The 19,692-nt window shown below is 47.9% G+C and overlaps 1 protein-coding gene across 1 annotated transcript in view; it reads left to right on the plus strand.

Moving 5' to 3' along the window:
- LOC119454638 (uncharacterized) overlaps positions 1-19,692 on the plus strand; it is a 60,183-nt gene that overhangs the window by 31,613 nt on the left and 8,878 nt on the right. Inside the window, exon 9 of the mRNA XM_049668145.1 lies at positions 6,032-6,195. Coding sequence (XP_049524102.1) covers positions 6,032-6,195 — 164 coding nt within the window. The remainder of the gene's footprint in view (positions 1-6,031; positions 6,196-19,692) is intronic.

Below are 19,692 nucleotides of genomic sequence, written 5' to 3' on the forward strand. Positions count from 1 at the left end.
GTAATGTGGCCGTAGCTAAGCCGGTGAGTAGAAGTAACAGCCAGGAGGAAGAAGGCAATCCGGCGCCAAAAAAGATAGCTGTAGTCCCAGAGGTGGAATCGATGTGCTCGGTTCTGGAGGAGATTTTGAATGCCATTAAGGACCAAAAGGACACGATAGACAGCGTTAACCTTAAGGTGGACAAAATATGGAAGTGGAAGTTAACAGCCGAGAAACGGCTGAAAAAATTAGAGGCCCAAGGAGATGATGAGGAATATATGCCCTCGGAAGCAGGAAGCGTTAGAACACTTCCAGGAGCGGTGGGTAGTACAGTGAAGAGAACAGTGACAGGGGGTAACAAGTCGGGGGGTAACGGCAATAATAATGGATAGCAGAAAGAGACTTAGTGTGTGGCAGTGGAATTGCAGAGGATTTCACCAAAAAAGAGCGTGATTAGCACAGCTAATCAAAACAGTTGAAAATAGGCCAAAATTAACAATGCTGCAGGAAACTCTAGCGGAGGAGATCGGGCTGTCCGGCTTTAACTCGATCTGCAAAGGCAAAGACCCGGGCAGGGGAATCGCCACCGTAATTGACAAGAAAATTCCTTACATCGAGCATGATTTAAAATTAGGGGCGAACAAAATTGAATATATATTTATAGAAAAGATCCTAAAAAGACACAAAGGTAAAGCGCAAAGCTTGTTCTGCCTCAACATATATAGCAGTCCCAGAGAGATGAGACAGTGCTTCAAAGCAATTTTTAATAAGGCCATGGGGGTAGCCAAAAATGCGCCCCTCATAATAGGCGGGGACTTCAACGCCCCACACCAATCTTGGGGTTACCACTGGAGTACAAAGAAAGGGCAAGGAATCTGGCGTCTTGACAGGGATTTAGGCCTCTCTCTTTTACAGACCCAGCCTTTCCTACTAGGTGCGGCACTTCCACGTGTAGGGACACTACCCCGGACTTAACCTTCACTTCTAACTTACCCAGGGCAGACTGGATCAACTCTGGGGCGGATCTGGGGAGCGACCATTACATACTACACATAATGGTGGAAACGACGGTTGTGGAGGTAAAGCATTTCATTTATATAGACTGGGATCAATTTAGAAAAATCAGAGAGGACAGAGCGGAAAAAGAAGGAAAGGGGCAAATCACACCACCAGAGTGGGTAGATCAGCTTAGGGACAACTTGAATGCAGCAACTAAGGCTATAGAAACTGAGGAAGAGGTCACACAAATGCACAGTAGATTGGCGCATTTGATCGAAGCTAAACAATCGATTTTACAAAGATGGAAATCACACCGCTTGGACAGAAGACTTAGGAAGCGAATTGCTCAGCTCAATCGGGATATCGAGGAGCACGCCCTATATTTGCAGAAACAACAGTGGAATGAGTTGTGTAACTCTATAGATGGCAGGATAAAACGTGGAGGCAAATGGAATCTGCTCAGGCATCTGCTCAGTGAAAAAGGCACTAAATCGAATAGACGTACGACAGTGGCGAAGCTGGTACACCAGGAAAGTCAGACTACAATCGCACAGAGCATAATGCACCGATTGGCAGCTAAATACTTGCCTCTCAGGACAGCGGATCAGAAATTAAGTTACCCCGATTACTTAGGGGCAGAATGCAACTTTATGGATCAGGAATTCAAGGAAAGTGAGGTACGCACGGCATTGTATGATTTAAATACTAGGTCAGCATCGGGCCCGGATGGCATCTCTAACATATTGCTTAAGAATTTGGACGACGACGCCATAAAATATCTGACCACATACATTAATGAATTATGGGAGAATGGGGTCTATCCAGAAGAATGGAGGACGGCCTGTACTATCTTAATACCAAAGCCGGGCAAACAACTCAACTTGGATAACCTCAGGCCAATTTCGTTAACATCATGTCTAGGAAAGACAATGGAGCATGTCATATTGAACAGGTAAACGAAATATGTGGAGGACAATGACATCTTACCGTACAATCTGAGTGGTTTCAGACCAGGCTTGTCCACACAAGATGCCATGTTGTTAATCAAACATAAATTGCTTTTAGCCAGTCCGAAGCACACTAGAGCTCTCTTGGGGTTGGATGTCGAAAAAGCTTTTGACAAAATTAAGCCTAGAGCAATACTTGAGGTCATTTCTGAACTGGCATTGGGCAGAAAACTATATGAAGTGGTTAAAGCCTATCTTGGCCATCGCTCAGCACACCTTAGATTCAGGGACATTAAATCAAGATGGATCTCGGTGACAGAGGAACGCCACAAGGGTCGGTCTTGTCACCTATGCCTTTCAACCTGGCGATGTCAAAAGTGGCAAAGGGATTAAAAGGGATGGAGGGCATTAACTTTACCATTTATGCAGACGATGTGACAATATTGAACGCTGAAGGAAGTATGGGACAGGCGGAAAGCAGACTTCAGGAGAGCATTTATGAGGTAGAGTCCATTTTAGAAGACAATGTACTGAAATGCTCTGCTGAGAAGACTTGAACTCCTAGTACTCAGTAACAGGAAAAGGGGTAGAAAACCGAGGGGATATGTTCCTGAGGAAGAACCCAGGTTAATACTAACCACGAAGGCAGGCAAAACTATTAAGCAAGTCGAATCCATTAGAGTCTTAGGGTTATTCCTGGAGGCAAACGGGGCAAACGGAAAAACAATACAACACATCACAAGCCAGACTGTAATAAGACTGCTAAGGAGAATCACTAACAGACACAGAGGGTTGGGAGAGGAGAGCGCCATGAGACTGGTCCACGCTTTCGCCTTGTGTCACTTCTCATATGTAGCAGGGATGCTTAGATGGACACAGACAGAACTAAAGAAGTTGAACAGATTAATTAAAAGGCTTGTCAAAACAACCGTGGGATTGCCGGTTAGCACACCGGATGATAAATTAATGAAACTAGGGCTCCACAACACAATATCGGAAATAATTGAAGCTCAGCAAATTGCTCACAGAGAGAGGCTTTCCGAAACAAGGTCAGGTAGAGCAATACTCGAAGTGGTAAGGTTGTACCCAAGCGAATCCAAAAATTCGGAAGACACAGTAGAACTAAAATATAGCATAAGAGAGATCATCAAGACGACTCCTTCTCCCAGAAATATGCACCCGGTGCACAACCTGGAAAGAAGAAAGGCAAGGGCCAAAGCTCTCCTGCAGGAGATAAAACAGGACAGAGAACACGCGGCTTTTGTAGATGCTGCATGGGTCAGAGGAACGAAAGCCTTTACAGCAGTAGTAGTAGATGCAGATGGACTCATTCGGGATGCTATTACAATCATGACTAAAGAAGCGACAGTGGCAGAACAAGTCGCGATAGCATTGGCTTTAAGGAATAATAAGTGAACCGAATTTACAGTGACTCTAAGATGGCTATTAGACATTTTACCAAAGGCTTTGTAACCAAAATGGCTGCCCAGCTGATCGGTGAGATGGACAGCCAAGGGATCGAAATCCGCTGGTTTCCTGCACACATGGGGTCTGTCGATCCATCTCGGAGGAATTTCAACGAGATGGCTAACGCAGCTGCACGAGGACTTACTATGCGTGCACTACGCGACCAGGACCCCAATAATATGCTGGAGGAGAAAAGGGACCAATTACTTACATATAATGAAGTCGCGAAGCATTACTACATGAACAGAAGGGAATTCCTAGTGCCACATGCTAAGCTCAATAGAGCTCAAGCGGTGACTCTGATATTGTTACAGACAAGAACTTATCCTTGTACAAACTTTACTAACAAGCTATATCCAGAAAGAGAGGTACCAATCAATTGCGAGAAGTGTAACGGCATCATTACTCTTGATCATATGCTTTGGCAATGTCCTGTGGCTTTCACAGACTGCGACAAGGAAAGAGACTGGTGGCGGCGAGTGCTTCACAGTGGAGTGCTTTTAGATCAAGTACAGGCCGTCCAGAAGGCCCACGACACGGCGGTAAGGTTAAACCTTACTGTCCCGACGTGGGAGCCGCCTGCGTCATCCTAAGGGTTGATATTCAGGACCTGAATAAAGTTTATCATACCATACCATTTAGTGACCGCAGGGACCATGGCCTTATGGTCGCTACGGTGCACCGCCATCGGGTGTACGGCAAAGGTTGGCACGTTCTTGATAAACACGTAACCAACGCCGCATGCGTTCGGTGCGAACGCGGGCAAAACGCCGCCACCGTCGACAACAGTTCTGCTCGTTGTTTGTGTGACCGCACACAACCGCTGTCAAAACGCTGGCGTGAGCAAGCGCGCCAGCGGCAGCGAGCGAAGGTTCATGGGTCTATCGTTTCGACGGAAACTGAGCGGCGAAAGCACAGCGTATACAAAGGTAGGAGCCGCGTTGCAGATCGCTTTCAAGAAACGGTGCGCGCGACCGCCCGGCGCCGCGCAAAGTACAAGTTGCTCGCCGCGCAGAAGCCGCAACCCCTTCCTCCCGCGCAGCCTTCCCGCTGCCCTCCTTTCGCGTGGCAGATTGAGTCGCCGGTTCCCCTTGCGCCCTGTCGCAAGACACGCATTTGGTGCCGCAGCTATACGTTGCCTCCCCTCCCTCCCTCCCGTCCCCCCACAGCCTTTTGCGCGGCGTTTGCTCTCCGCCGTGCGTTCGCTCCCCGTGCGCTCGCACATACAGCTTACGGCCAATGAGAGTTTTTTTCTACATCCGGACGTGCCGATCGAAGGCTGAGCCCTTAACAGCTTCGCTGTAAAACAAGGCATTTTGTAGCGACAAACAACGCATCTCATGGAACAGCACTAATGAAGTCACCGTTTCGCCCGGAAGGCAAAGAAGCATCGATTGCGATAGCGAATTAGTAGACAGCTATACGAAGTAGGGATATTTTATCGGTCGTACAAACTTGCAAACATTCGCATTCTAACTGTCGCGTACTATGCGGAGGGTGACGCGCGCAGGCGTGCAGTGGGACGAGCAAGTAGACCAGCCAGCTCAGGAACTGGGAATGCTTTATTCGGAACAGTGCAACCTTCTTATACGCGCTGGCGGTTGCTTATCCGCTTCTGATAACAAAACAGAACATGTCGGCGTTATCACATTCATTCGTACACAAGTTTAAGTTCCTTTGCGAAAGTTCTCCAACTCGTAACGAACCGTTTGTTGTCGCTGTCGTGAACGTCTACGTAGGACGCCATGGGCTGGCGTGGTCTAGACGGGTGCCTGGCATGGGGCCCACTTCAGGACTTCACCCAGTTAAGATGTATTTCTGAATACGGGGCAGCATAGCGCTGCTAAATACGAGGTCGCGGGCTCGATGCTCGGCCGTTGCGGCCCATTTAGATGGGGGCGAAGTGCAGAAACGCCTGTGTACGTTAAAGGACCCTGGGGTGCCCCACTTGATGTGCCTCGGTCATTTTGGCACGTAAAAAGGCAAGTGAACTTTCTTGCCCAGGTGGGATTAGAGCCCGCGTACCTACGGTCCCAAGGCGATCGTCGTAACCACTGGGCTATACAGCCACGCTTGCAGAACAAGCATTTATGCGAACCGTATGATTGCGTTCGAGCGTCGTCGTCTTCGTCCACAGCTGCCGCGTTCGCACGCTTGCGCTCTGCGAGGTGAAGAGGTTTTGCTCGCAATGAGAGCGAGAGAGAGAGAGAGAGACGCCATCATGGAGCTGGTCTGCTGTAACGCGTTGTCGGCATTCCAACGCGGTGGAACGAGGTGTTGGTGTTGCAAGCTGCGCTATGCAACGCGCAGTGACGGCTGTAAGTCCGAGACGCGTGAGAAGAAATTATCATCATGATGACAATAAGATAAAAAGTTCGCGCGCACTTCCGGAAAATGCTGGGTACGATCACCAGCTTGGCTGTTCCAAGCGTTGCGCGGCCGAGTGCAAGGTTAAGCGTTTTTTTTTTTCCGCCTTATTGACGGCACTTTCGCTCCTCCTGTGTCGCAGCCATTCCTAACGTTTGTTGCAAATATTCGCGGTGCTGTTTCACAGCCTGCGTGAAAAGAGACTCTACTGGCTTGTTCCCATATCGAGTTGATGTGCAGCCGCGCTCTGACGAAACGCGCTCTGGTTGCAGGTCAGCAGGGTGAGTACCAGCACATCCTGAAGAAGGTGGACGTGCCTGTAGTGAGCCACGACGAGTGCCAACAGCGGCTGCGCCGTACACGCCTCGGGCCCTACTACCAGTTGCACCCGGGCTTCGTGTGCGCCGGAGGGGAGCCCGGAAAGGACGCTTGCACGGTACTGTCAACTGCTCTGAACGAGAGGAATTCTTCCCATGCAGCGTAACAGAGCTCTTTCAATGCTTTTTGTTAACAAATACGTCGTAATAGCGCAAGTTCTTAACGTCCCGTTGAACCGTCATTTAGCAATTCTAGACAATGCATCCTCAAGTTCAGTGTACCAAGCTATTGGTGTTTTTTGGAGTGATTCTGAAAAGTACATAACCGACTCGGAATGAGTTTGTAACTATTCTCGTAATGTACACAGTGAAGTTACTGTTTATCAATCAAGTAAGGTAGAATACAGCTCTTCTATGATTTTCACAATTTTCCTAATGTTGCCTTGGGCATGAGTTATAAGGCTATATATACGTAATATTCCTCCTTTAGCATAATAACATAATAGAGTCAGATTATGGCCCAACAACTTATAAATTTTGTATTAAGTGCGAAGCATTTCTTGGCGAACATTTGCTACTTTGACAGTATCTATATCTCTCTATCAAACCGTCTACGTCTTTGTGCTCTCATGGTCGTTTCGTTAACTTGGAATGTACCAAAATTGACATACTATGACAAGAGTATATGATGAACATAAATGATATGTCATGGCATGAATGTCATGACATGAGTGTCATGTAGGTAATGAAACAGCCGCCTACGTCCTGGTGCTCTCATGGTCGTTTAGTCAACTTGGTAGGCACCAAAATTGCCATAGTACGGCAGGAATGTATGACGAACTTGAGTGATAGGTTATGACATAAATTTCATGACATGCGTTTCATGTAGGTCATGACAATGACTCAGCGAAAAAAGATTAACACTCAAAAGTCGCTAAAATGGGTTCTGACGCAGGTACTAAATGAAGGAAACACTAAAGAATGATGGTAGAAGTCATAGTCATGAGCATGACTCAGCCAAAATGACAATGACTAAGCGAAATACGAATAACACAAAAACCACTGGAATGGGCTCGAAAAGAAGGAACCCGTAGGGGTTCCTTTTGTTGCAAGTGCTACGATTGGGTGGATGTCTCATTTTCCCTATAAAGAAGGTCTTACGGGAAAACTTCGTTACGGGAAAACTGTTAGCCAATCCTGATGCTGGACAGAGAAGGCGGCTGGCCAATCGGGAACAGCACTTATGAACAAATAAGTTCCGAATAAGTTCCAAATTCGACCCCTGAATTCTGTATCGCTATCTTTTTTTTGTTTAGCATAGTCATTGTTCAAAATATATTTCGCTATACAGTAGAGCGATATACGGCAGCGGGGATGATACACAGCACTAAACGACCAACAATCTTATTGGATGAAGAATCCGCATGAAGGACACGACATCATAATCGCTACCAGTGGACAGTCATGCGCCAAAGTAGTTTTCCCAAAATCAATGAAGTGTATTTATACTCACGGCTTAGCAAATGCAACTCCTTCCTTGATAGGATGGAGCGCTGACGTTGGCATCTGACTTTAGGCAGTCCCCGTGTCTGCTCAGAATAGGGCCTTTTTCAAACGCCGTGGTAGCACTGCTGTCGCACTGCTGAGTCGCGGGTGCGATCTCGGCACTGTGATGTGCGTTAAATGCAAATCCGCTCGTGTGTTAGGTGCATCACCCCAGGTGGTCAAAATTATTCCGGAGTCACTCACTATGGCGTGCCTTGTACCATGGTTTTCGCACTAGAAACGCCGTATTTCTTTTTCTTTTAGAATGGACCACTTTAACAGATCAGAGCACCTACAACTGTTTAACAGATCAAGCACCTACACTATAGTCGCGTACAAATTTAGAAGACATTTGCCCCGCAAAGGCAGATGCATACGAGCCTCCACCAATGACCACACACTCTAGACTAGCACCAAGAGCTGGACGGCCGGTGAGTCAGCCGACGGAGATCATGGCAGCCCGCGCTTCGAACTGGGCCGAGTCGCGTCAGTGTGCCTATTTGCTGCCGCGCTTCGCTCATCTGGGTACAACTTTTTTATTATGGACACTTCAACCGGATTTCTGCCGTCGCCGTCGTCGTCGTCGTCGCCGTCGCCGTCGCCGTCGCCGTGAGGTTCCCTATAGATAAAATCTTCGCCGCGCGCCGTATGCCCGAGCGGAAGCGCGCGGGGACGCGCGCTATCACGGAGAGCGAACGCACTCAATCACCCACGCGCAAGCAAGGAAGCGGGAAGCCAGCGCCGGAGGGAGCGCGAGGGGGGGGGGGGGGGGGGGGGCGCACTTCTACTCTGCCAACAACCGCGCTCGTCGTTCGCTCGCCCGCACAGTCTCTTATCTCCACACGGCTCTGACCTTTATGCGCCGTGCATTCGCCGCTCAGTTTCCGTTGAAGCGATAGACCGCACGTACCTTCGCCCGCTGCGCGGCGTATGCGCTCGCTGCCAGCGTTTTGGCAGTCATTGGCTGCAGTCATTCAGTGTGATCTATTCATTTTTGTTTGTGCGTGCTCACACCACGCTTGTTCATTCAGTTAGTAATAGTCGGGTCACATTTTCCAACGCACGCTACACATGCAATGCTGCCCAGATCGGCAGTGCAGCACTACAGGTGTGTCCCTTCGCACGCGCTGCCCACGGTAAGCGCTTCTCATCAACACCACCGTTTCACACGCGCCTTCTCGTGGTCATCGAGTCTCTGTTCATGTCGGTCTACTTACGCCGCAGCACACCTGCTTACTTAATCAGCTCATGTTTACTACAATTCATATTGCTACCAAAGCCGCTCACCTTACTTCGTATGACATTGCTGTGTTGCTATCGCATTCATTGCTTCGCCCGTAGGGCGAAACTGTGACATTTTTTAAAAGTTGCACCCGACTATAGACAGGCTCCTTCTATAACTAGCGATGAAGTTAGGAGGGCCTTACAAGACATGACCAGGGGAAAAGCTCCTGGAGAAGATGGAATAACAGTCCATTTAATCAAAGATGGAGGAGACATCATGCTTGAAAATCTTGCGGCCCTTTATGGGCGCAATGCCTCACGACTTCAAGTGTACCAGAGAGCTGGAAGAACGCCAACATTATACTAATCCATAAGAAGGGAGAAGTTAAAGAATTGAAGAATTATATACCCATTAGCTTGCTTTCGGTATTGTATAAAATATTCACTAAGATAATTTCCAATAGATTCAGGGCAACACTTCAGCCAACCAAGAGAACAGGCTGGCTTCAGGAAGGGATATTCTACGATGGATCATATCCATGTCATCAATCAGGTAATCGAGAAATCTGCGGAGTACAATCAACCTCTCTACATGGCTTTCATAGATTATGAAAAGGCATTTGATTCAGTAGAGATACCAGCCGTCATAGAGGCATTGCGTTATCAAGGAGTACAAGAGGCATACGGGAATACCTTAGCAAACATCTACAAGGATTCCACAGCTACCTTGGTTCTCCACAAGAAAAGTGGAAAGTTACCTATTAAGAAAGGGGTCAGGCAAGGAGACACAATCTCTCCAATGCTATTCACTGCATGCTTAGAAGAAGTATTTAGGATCTTAGACTGGGAAGGCTTAGGAGTGAGGATCGACGCCGAATATCTCAGCAACCTTTGGTTTGCAGATGATTTTGTCCTATTCAGCTACAATCAGGACAAATTACAACAAATGGTTGAGCACCTTAACGGAGAAAGTGTAAGAGTGAGGTTGAAGATTAATATGCAGAAGACAAAGATAATGTTCAATAGCCTGGCCAGGGAACAAGAATTCAGGATCGCCAATCAGCCTCTAGAGTCTGTAAAGGAGTACGTTTATCTACGTCAATTACTCACAGGGGACCCTGATCATCAGAAAGAAATTTACAGAAGAGTAACATTGGGTTGGAGTGCATACGATCGGCAATACCAAATCCCGACTGGGAGCTTACCACTGTCGTTGAAAAGAAAAGTGTACAATCATTGCATTGTAGCGGTGCTAACATATGGGGCAGAAATTTGGAGGTTAACAAAGAAGTTCGAGAACAAGTTAAGGACCGCACAAAGAGCGTTTTAGCAAAAAATTTCAGGCCTACCGTTAAGAGACAGGAAGAGAGTGGTATGCATCAGAGAGCAAACAGGGATAACCGATATTTTAGTTGACATTAAGAGAAAAAATGGAGCTGGGCAGGCCATGTAGGATGGATAACCGGTGAACCATTAGAGCTACAGAATGGATAGCAAGAGAAGGGAACCGCAGTCGAGGACGACAGAAAACCAGGTTGGATGATGAAGTTGGGAAATTTGCAGGCGCAAGATGGAATCAGCTACCGCAAGATTTGGTGATCACAGGGAGAGCCCTTCGTCCTTCAGTGGACCTAATTATAGGCTAATTATGATGGCGATGATGATAGACAGTTTTAGTTTAACTTACTCCATGGTCCTCGCGTCCGCAAGCTAGTGTTGCCGCAGCAGGTCACATATAGAACGCAACCGCAAAGTTTGGCGTTGCCCGCCTACGTATCCCTTGCTTCCGCGAGGGCTCTTGGGGTTCTCAGGAAATCCCGTTGCTGGTGAGAGCGTCAGATGGATTTCAAAATGAATAACCCTAAGGTGAGTGATGCGAGTGGTTGCTTTGCGTGGTGCATTTTACAGCGTAAGCTGTTATGGGCTCATTGTGGATACAAGGTGGAGACGGTGTCCGCCGCCGCCGCGTAGCCGCTATCGCCGAAAATGCGAAAAAAAGTACCCGGTCTCCACCGGGATCGAACCCAAGCCGGGAGTCGGATACTTTACCTCTGAGCCACGCAAGCGCTTGCTATCAGGCAGCAGAAAAATGCCCTACAAACGCGCCCTAATCAGGCGCGCAGGCGCAGACGACCCGAGCCTCTGCCAGTATAGTGGCGCCATCTAGTTAAGGCGCCTGCAAACGCCGCGTGCGCAGGCGCAGACGACGAGATGCGCTTAAGACGAGGCGCGCAATCAACGCGATTCCAGCCTCCGCCAGTATGGTGGTGCCATCTAGTTAAGGTGCCTGCGAACGCAGCGTGCGCAGGCGCAGACGACGAGATGCGATTCAGACGAGGCGCGCAATCAACGCGATCCCAATGTGAGATGTGCGCCACGTATTTTGGGTACCTCTTCGGTGTACGTTATGGTGTCTCCTCGCAAGGTACGAACCGCTGCTGAAGAAGCGAATCGTCTGCGAATGAAGAAGAAGAAAAGAAGAAAAATCTTTATACAAGCATAATGTACTACAAAATGGTTGACAGTATCATCTGGATCCTTAGCCTATGTGGCTAGTTTTGGATCCATACCATAAACGTCAGCATAAATTGCAATCCAAAGCAAAAAATGTCACAGTTTCGCCCTAAGGGCGAAGCAATGAATGCGATAGCAACAGAGCAATGCCATACGAAGTAAGGTGAGCGGCTTTGGTAGCAATGTGAATTGTAGTAAACATGAGGTGATTAAGTAAGCAGGTGTGCTTCGCCGTAAGTAGACCGACATAAGAGAGATTCGATGACCACGAGAAGGCGCCTGTGAAACGGTGGTGTTCATGAGAAGCGCTTCCCGTGGGCAGCGCGTGCGAAGGGACACACCTGTAGCGCTGCACTGTCGATCCGGGCAGCATTGCATGTGTAGCGTGCGTTGGAAAATGTGGCCCGACTATTAATAACTGAATGAACAAGCGTGGTGTGAGCGCGCACAAACAAACATGAATAGATCACACTGAATGACTGCAGACAACGACTGTGAAAACGCTGGCAGCAAGCAGCGGGCGAAGGTACGTGCGGTCTATCGCTTCAACGGAAACTGAGCGGCGAATGCACGGCGCATAAAGGTCAGAGCCGTGTGGAGATAAGCGACGGTGCGAGCGAGCGACGAGCGCGGTTGCTGGCAGAGCAGAAGTGCGCCCCCCCTTCCCCCCCCCCCCCAGCTCCCTCCGGCGCTGGCTTCCCGCTTCCTTGCTTGCGCGTGGGAGATTGAGTGCGTTCGCTCTCCGTGATAGCGCGCGTCCCTGCACGCTTCCGCTCGGGCATACGGCGCGCGGCGAAGATTTTATCTATAGGGAACCTGACGGCGACGGCGACGGCGACGACGTCGGCGACGCCAACGGCAGAAATCCGGTTGAAGTGTCCATATAATTGCTATCGCAATAAAAGCAAAAGTAGGTAATCCTATATACACGCTTTGAAGTGATGTTTTAATGATGGAATAGCATTTGGAGGTTTTCTTATTAAGCTGGGTATTGCATTCCATATTTTTGCACCGACAAATGATAGGGAACGTTGACCGTATACATTATGAGCTTTCGGCAAGTTGAATTTATTATGCTCAGCTTGTCCTGTGTCCCTTGTAGGCCTGATAATTATTGATGAGAGATCTGGCTTGTTCGTGGTTAGTATTCTGTGTGTTAGTATAGCTGTGTTATAGTCCCGAGCTTGGATGAGTGGCATAATATTTAACTGTGCAAAAAGTTGTGCAGAGGGCGCGTCCTTAGTGGCCGATGCAATTATTCTCACCGCACGTTTCTGAATTTTGATTAAAGGATCAATGTACGAGGCGTAGGTGAAACCCCAAGATTCTATGCAGTATGTCAAATGGCAGTGAAAAATGCTGAAATAAATTAGCCGTAATGTATGGGGGTGGAAGTGTTTCTGCGCCTTTATTATAGTATAACAGCCAAAAACAATTTTTTTAGTTACTTGTTCAATATGTGGAGCCCAGTGCAGCGACGAGTTGAGAGTTATTCCTAGATATTTATAACTGCTAATTTGTTGAATTTGTGTGTTTCCGAGGTACAAGTTGCACTTAGTAGGAATAGTTTTTCGGTTAGAAGCAAATACTACGTACTTGGTCTTTTTGGAGTTTAGCATAGTTTGAAACTAACAAACTTATCTTAAAGTATTCTGCAGCTCACTTTCAGCGATTTCTTCTGCTTCCTGTAGTGACTGTCGTGGAATTATTAGAACTGTATCATCCGCGTATAAGATAGAATTAGAAAATCTGAGTGATCTAGGATAATCGTTTATGAAGAGAGAAAAGAGTATTGGACCCAGTACCGACCCTTGCGGAACGCCCGTTTTTGCTGTCTTTAGTGAAGATTATTTGCCTCTAACATCTACGTATTGCTTACGATTTGTTAAATAGCTGCGAAAAAAGCCAAGTACTTGTCCTCTAAAGCCATAATGTTCTAATTTTCGTAGTAGTATACTGTGATCTACCGAGTCAAACGCTTTTCTAATATCCAAGAACACGCCAAGTGCGAAGTAGTTGTTGTTAAGTGCTTGGTTTATTATTTCTGTTAGTGAGCTTACGGCAGTTATAACAGAGTAATCGGTTCGAAAACCGTGTTGTGCGTTTGAAAGTATGCGGTATTTCTCAAGATATGTTGTGACGCGCTTCGCGATCAGTTTTTCGAAGAGCGTGTTATTACATGATAAAATAGTTATTGGACGATAATTCGCTAAATCATTTGGATTATCTCCTTTGTATATTGTTACCACTCTTCCGATCTTGAGCTGGTCAGGATATGTACCCGATAGTACGGATTCATTGAACAAGTTTGCATGCACTGGACCCAAGATGTCAATGTTGTTTTTGAGTAAGCTTACAGGCAGATTATCGTGACCCGTGGCCTTATTTGATGGCATAATCTTGACAGTATCTATGATTTCCGCTGTTGTTATTTCAGAGAAAACAAATGTGTTTATTTGAGGAGGAGGTAAAAATGAAACGAAATCTGTGTCATGCGCACCCTGGTTGTATTGTGTAGTGGTGCCCATATTTACAAAGTAGTCATTAAATTATTCGGCAAAATCTGCTTCAGTAGTGCCTAACGCGTTGCTATCAGGAAGTATACTGCACTGTTCTGTTGGCTTTATGACAGAATTCACTATTCGCCAAATTTATTTGGAATTTCCTTTTGCTTTTATTATTAATGTATTGTAATATTCTTTATTATTACGCTTACGCATTAGTGAAAGAGAGAGATTGCGCGCTGTCTTATATCGAGCACGGTAATAATCACTGTCTCTTTTGTTTCAGTTTATTATGCTAATGTTCTTTTTGTTTGTTTGCTATGAGTATTGCGTCCGTCATCCCGGGGCAGATAGGAATCGAGAAGTACCTGGCTCTGCGTGAGCTTGCATTTTGTTTAACACAGCTGGATAGTAAATAGGTGAGAAAATTTTTCATATGTTTGGTTGATATTGGCGTGAATAATTTCAGCAAAGTTCAGTTCTTCTAAACGTTTCCTAGTTTTCAGGTAGTCCGACCTTTCTGCTAAGCGAGTTGTTTGAATTTTGATTTTAGAGTCATATAAGGGTGCATGGATATATATTGGTAAATGGTCTGTTATGTTTTCAGGAATGACTCCCGAATTCATGCTATTCCTATCATAGTTAGAAAGTATATGATCAATTATAGATGACGTGGTTGCTGTGACTCTTGTAGGGTTAGTAATGTGGTTATGAAAGCCATAGCACGATATGAGATTTTGATATTCAATATTGCTCTGATCGGCAACGTTTATATTGAAATCGCCGCATAAGATCACCTTGTTACTTGTGTTTGCGAACTTTGCTATGGTTCTTTCAAGTTTATCCAAGAATGACCGAAGTTTTGAGTCTGGTGGCCTGTATATCACGCCAATTACAAGTTTGTGTTCGAGTTCTACAAAAAGTATCTCGTATTCACCAGTTTTCGTATCCGTGACATCCAGTATCTTATATTTTATTTCCGATGACAGTACAGTGCCACACCACCACCTCTAGATTCGGCCACTCTTGGGAGGGACAGAAAGTTGTAATTAGGAATGTTTATAAATTCGTATTCTTTTAACCAAGTTTCTGATAGAGCTACAATGTTGTAGCGACATTTAAGCCGCGCCAGTAAGGACAATAATGAATCATGTTTTTTGTGCAAGCTTCTGATGTTACAATGCAGGATATGAAGCTGGTGTGAACTCAAACTGGCTTGTTTGTGGGGCGAAATACACATAGTGATTGTAACGTCCGATGCCGCGCGTTTAATTCAGTCACACAATTCTTGCAAGGTGTTCCCTTGTTGCAATGTGAGTGGCTCTCAAATTGTCTGTCTTCCTTGCAAGAATTTTGGACTGAGCGACCCACACGAATTTCCAGTTCTTCTCTTTCTTTTTTGCAATGGCCATACCTAGCAGAGCTTTGTTTTTGGGACAAAGGTGCTCGTTGATGAACACTGCATCACTTTCAGAGAATCCGATTTCGTTAGCCATGAAACGCTTCTTCTTTTTTTTGCGGCGAATAACAGGGTGTCACGCTTTGTTCGTGATATGAACCTCACGATGACGTTGCTTTTGTTTTTTTCTTTTGTTGGCACACGATGAAAGACGTCGATGTCTGACGACACAAGACTGACCCCTACTTTGTCTCCAATTTTTCTAACCACTTCTTCCAGCGATTCGTTCTGGTTCTGTGAAGACTACTGCGCAGAGAGCATTACACGCCGCAGCTCGCCGTCGACGCCGGGCCGACAGTTGAGATCGTTCTTGTCAAAACGAGGCGGAGAGTCTTTGCCGCGAAGACCCTGTTGTGCATGGTGCCAAAATTGGAGCTACTCTTGAGCTGCTCCACCAGCTTACGCTGTGACTGTGCTGCGTGTGCCGCGCAGGCCTGTGACTTTTTCCGTCGTGGTAGACGTGGCTTCATAGGTAAACGTATAAAATAAGTTGTGAATTTGTTTCACAATGTTGTAGCTGCTAATATGTTCCAAGAGATAAAGAAAGCAGGGAGGTTAACTAGACTTCGCCCAGTTTGCTATCCTACGCGATGAAATAAATAGCGAGAGTGAAAGAAAACACATGAGTCTATCTCATTCACACGCAATAACAAGCTGCCGCGTATCTGTTGTCGGGCACTCAAGTCAGTCGTCTTCATGTACTGCAGCGTTTGTAGCGTTCTGGGCTGATGAGCTGTGAGTTCAGGCTCCCAAAACCTTTGTTTCGGTAAAAGGCTGATGGCCGAGTCTACTCAAGGCCCACTGGAGAGTCTTGCCTTTGTTGTCGAAGAATAAATACCTACACAGGAGATGATCAATGGTATCTTCACATCTGAAGTTAGCACATGGCCGAGTCACTCATTTCAATGCGAACCGTCCATGAGGTCGTCCGACCCAACGCCGACTTAGTAGTGTTGCGTCACTTCATGAAATACTTAGTGGTAACTGCAGTTCTTAACAGCGAAGCTGTTTATGACAACCGTAATTTGTGGTTCGTATCAAAAAACTATCATCATGAGCAATGAAGAAAGAAATAAAAATTTCCTTGCCGAGGTGGGATTCGAACTCCCGTACCAAATGTCCCATTGCGAGCGTCGTAACCACCAGGCTATACAGCCACGCTTGCAGAACGTGCATGTATGCGAACCATTGATTGCGTTTGAGCGTCGTCGTCTTCTCCATAGCTGGTGCGTCGGCACGAGCTCGTGCCAATGCTCTGCGAGGTGAAAAGTTTTTGCGCACTATGTCCGGGAGAGAGAAAGAAAATGAGAGCGAGAGAGAGAGAGAGAGAGACGCATTCACGGAGCGGGTCTGCTGGAACTCGTTGCCGGCATTGCAACGCGGTGGACCGCGGTGTCGGCATGGGAATGCGGTGTAGATTTTGCAAGCTGCGCTATGCAACGCGGAGTGACGGCCGTAAGTCCGAGACTAATGGACCCAGGCTGTTAAGTGACGGTAGGAGTTCCCCGAAGTATTCCAATCTCTCAACGTTATGATACAAGCGAGATGGCGAAGCTCTCTTACAGCGTCTCTTGCAGCGAAGCTATCTTGCGATGTGCAGTGTCGGGGCTCCAACATAGGCATATCGAGCAGCGTCACCGGCGAGGTGGTTACCAACGATGCCACAATGGCCTGGCAGCCACTGAAATATTATGCCATACGTTCGAAGATTTCTCTCAGTGGCATCATATTGCCGTTAGCTTGCTAGCGGCGATAAGCGGTGACGGCCCCGGTAGTGGGCGAGCGCTGCGTCTTGTTGCTTTGTATGCGTTTCAGAAAGTAACTTTCATTTTTTATGGCTTGCTGTGCGCCTCAAAATACTGTTAAGAATGATCCAGCGTTTCTCCCGGCTAGCGTTTAGTCCCTCGGCGTCAATACGGAGAGAGGCAAAAAAAAGTCACAGTTATAGCCCAAAGGCGAAGCATCGATTGCGATAGCAAATTAGTAGACAGCTATATGAAGTAATGATAGTAATTTTATCGGCCGCATTAGTTCGTAAACATTCGCTTACTAACAAAAAGAACAAGCATGGTGTCACGCACGCGCAAGCAAACATGAACACATCTCACTCGATGACCGCGGAATCTCGCTGTCAATACGCTGGTGTGAGGAAGCGTGGCGGAAGCAGCGAGTGAACTGACCTTCGTGCTACCTCTCGCTTTAAAGGGAACTACGAAAACACAGCGAACGGCGAACTTTGTCCCCGTCGCAGATATCTTTCAAGATAGCCGCCGCGCCATACGCAGCAGCCCTATGAGCAGAACGCCCCAACCTCCCTCCCCTCCCCGCGGTGTATTGCGCACGACGGTAAACAGCGCACTTCCTCCCCGCTTTCCTCCTTCTCACGCGCAAGATTCACCCGCTACCGTCGGCCCATCCCCGCACGCTTTCACTCGCACATACAGCATACGGCGCACGGCGACGATGTTATCGCCCTTGGACATTATAGGGAACATCACGGCGACGGCGATGACAGAAATGCGCCTGGAGTGTCCACGTAATTGGTATCGAAAAAAAAAAAACTAAGAGGCCGAGGACTACACATGACCCCGGCGCCGTCGCCGTGATAGCCCATAGAGGGGCGATCTGGGCCGAAACGCTAGAACCGTCTCCGGGCCGGTACTCGACGTAGCGTCGTCGTAGATTGTAGTGTCGGCTGTCGGTTCTCTGCTGGTTCTTGATGCGCAGGCGGTCAAGCTGTCGACCTTCTTCGGCACGCTGCAAATAGGTGGCAACGTCGAGATTTTCTTCGTCGGAGACATCCGGTAGCATGGCGTCAAGCGTCGTTGCCGGGTTCCTTCCGTAGACCAGGTTGAACGGCGCCATGTGCGTCGTTTCTTGCACGGCCGTGTTGTATGCGAAGGTCACGTACGGAAGAATGGCATCCCACGTCTTGTGTTCGAAGTCGACGTACATTGCCAGCATGTCGGCGATGGTCTTATTTAGGCGCTCCGTGAGGCCATTCGTCTGCGGGTGGTAGGCGGTGGTGCGGCGATGGCTTGTCTGGCTGTAGCGCAGGATGGCTTGAGTTAGTTCAGCCGTGAAGGCCGTGCCTCTGTCGGTGATGAGGACTTCTGGGGCACCGTGACGCAGGAGGATGTTCTCAACGAAGAATCGGGCTACCTCGGCGGCACTGCCTTTGGGCAAGGCTTTTGTTTCGGCGTAGTGGGTGAGGTAGTCCGTAGCGACGACGATCCATTTATTCCCGGACGTCGACGTCGGAAAAGGCCCAAGTAAGTCCATCCCGATCTGCTGGAACGGTCGGCGAGGTGGCTCGATTGGCTGTAGAAGTCCGGCTGGCCTTATAGGCGGTGTTTTGCGTCGCTGACAGTCTCGGCATGTCCTTACGTAATGGGCGACGTCGGCAGAGAGGCGAGGCCAGTAGTATTTTTCTTGTATCCTCGCGAGAGTGCGTGAAAAACGGAGATGTCCAGCCGTTGGGTCGTCATGGAGAGCTTGCAGAACCTCTGGACGCAATGCTGAGGGTACCACGAGGAGGTAGTTGGCTCGGAGAGGCGAGAAGTTCTTCTTTAGGAGAATGTCGTTTTGCAAGAAAAACGACGCCAATCCTCGCCTGAACACCTTCGGCACAATGACGGTCTTGCCTTCCAGGTAGTCTACAAGGCTCCTTAGTTCCGGGTCGGCTCGTTGTTGTTCGGCGAATACGTCGGCACTGATGGGTCCCAAGAAAGTGTCGTCATCCTGGTCGTCTTGTGGCGGCGGTTCGACGGGGGCACGAGACAAACAATCGGCGTCAGAGTGCTTTCGCCCGGACTTGTAAACGACGGTGATGTCGAATGCTTGAAGTCTAAGACTCCATCGTGCGAGGCGACCTGAAGGATCCTTCAAGTTAGCCAGCCAACACAAGGCGTGGTAGTCGCTCACAACTTTAAAGGGCCTGCCATACAGGTAGGGACGAAACTTTGATGTAGCCCAGATGATGGCGAGGCACTCCTTTTCTGTTGTGGAATAATTTGCTTCCGCCTTCGATAGGGACCGGCTAGCGTAACTTACAACCCTTTCTAGTCCGTCAGTCTTCTGCACAAGAACGGCGCCGAGCCCTACACTGCTTGCGTCGGTGTGGACTTCGGTATCGGCGTTTTCGTCGAAATGCGCAAGTATTGGCGGCGATTGCAGGCGTCGCTTCAGTTCTTCAAATGCTTCGACTTGCGGCATCTCCCACTTGAACTCGACGTCGGCCTTCGTGAGGTACGTCAGTGGCTAGGCGATCCGTGAAAAGTCTTTGACGAAGCGCCTGTAATAGGCGCACAGTCCAAGAAATCTACGCACTGCTTTCTTGTCGGCCGGCGGAGGAAAGTTGGAGATGGCTG

The sequence above is a fragment of the Dermacentor silvarum genome, chromosome 5, assembly GCF_013339745.2.
Source record: "Dermacentor silvarum isolate Dsil-2018 chromosome 5, BIME_Dsil_1.4, whole genome shotgun sequence".
Taxonomy (NCBI): Eukaryota; Metazoa; Arthropoda; class Arachnida; order Ixodida; family Ixodidae; genus Dermacentor; species Dermacentor silvarum.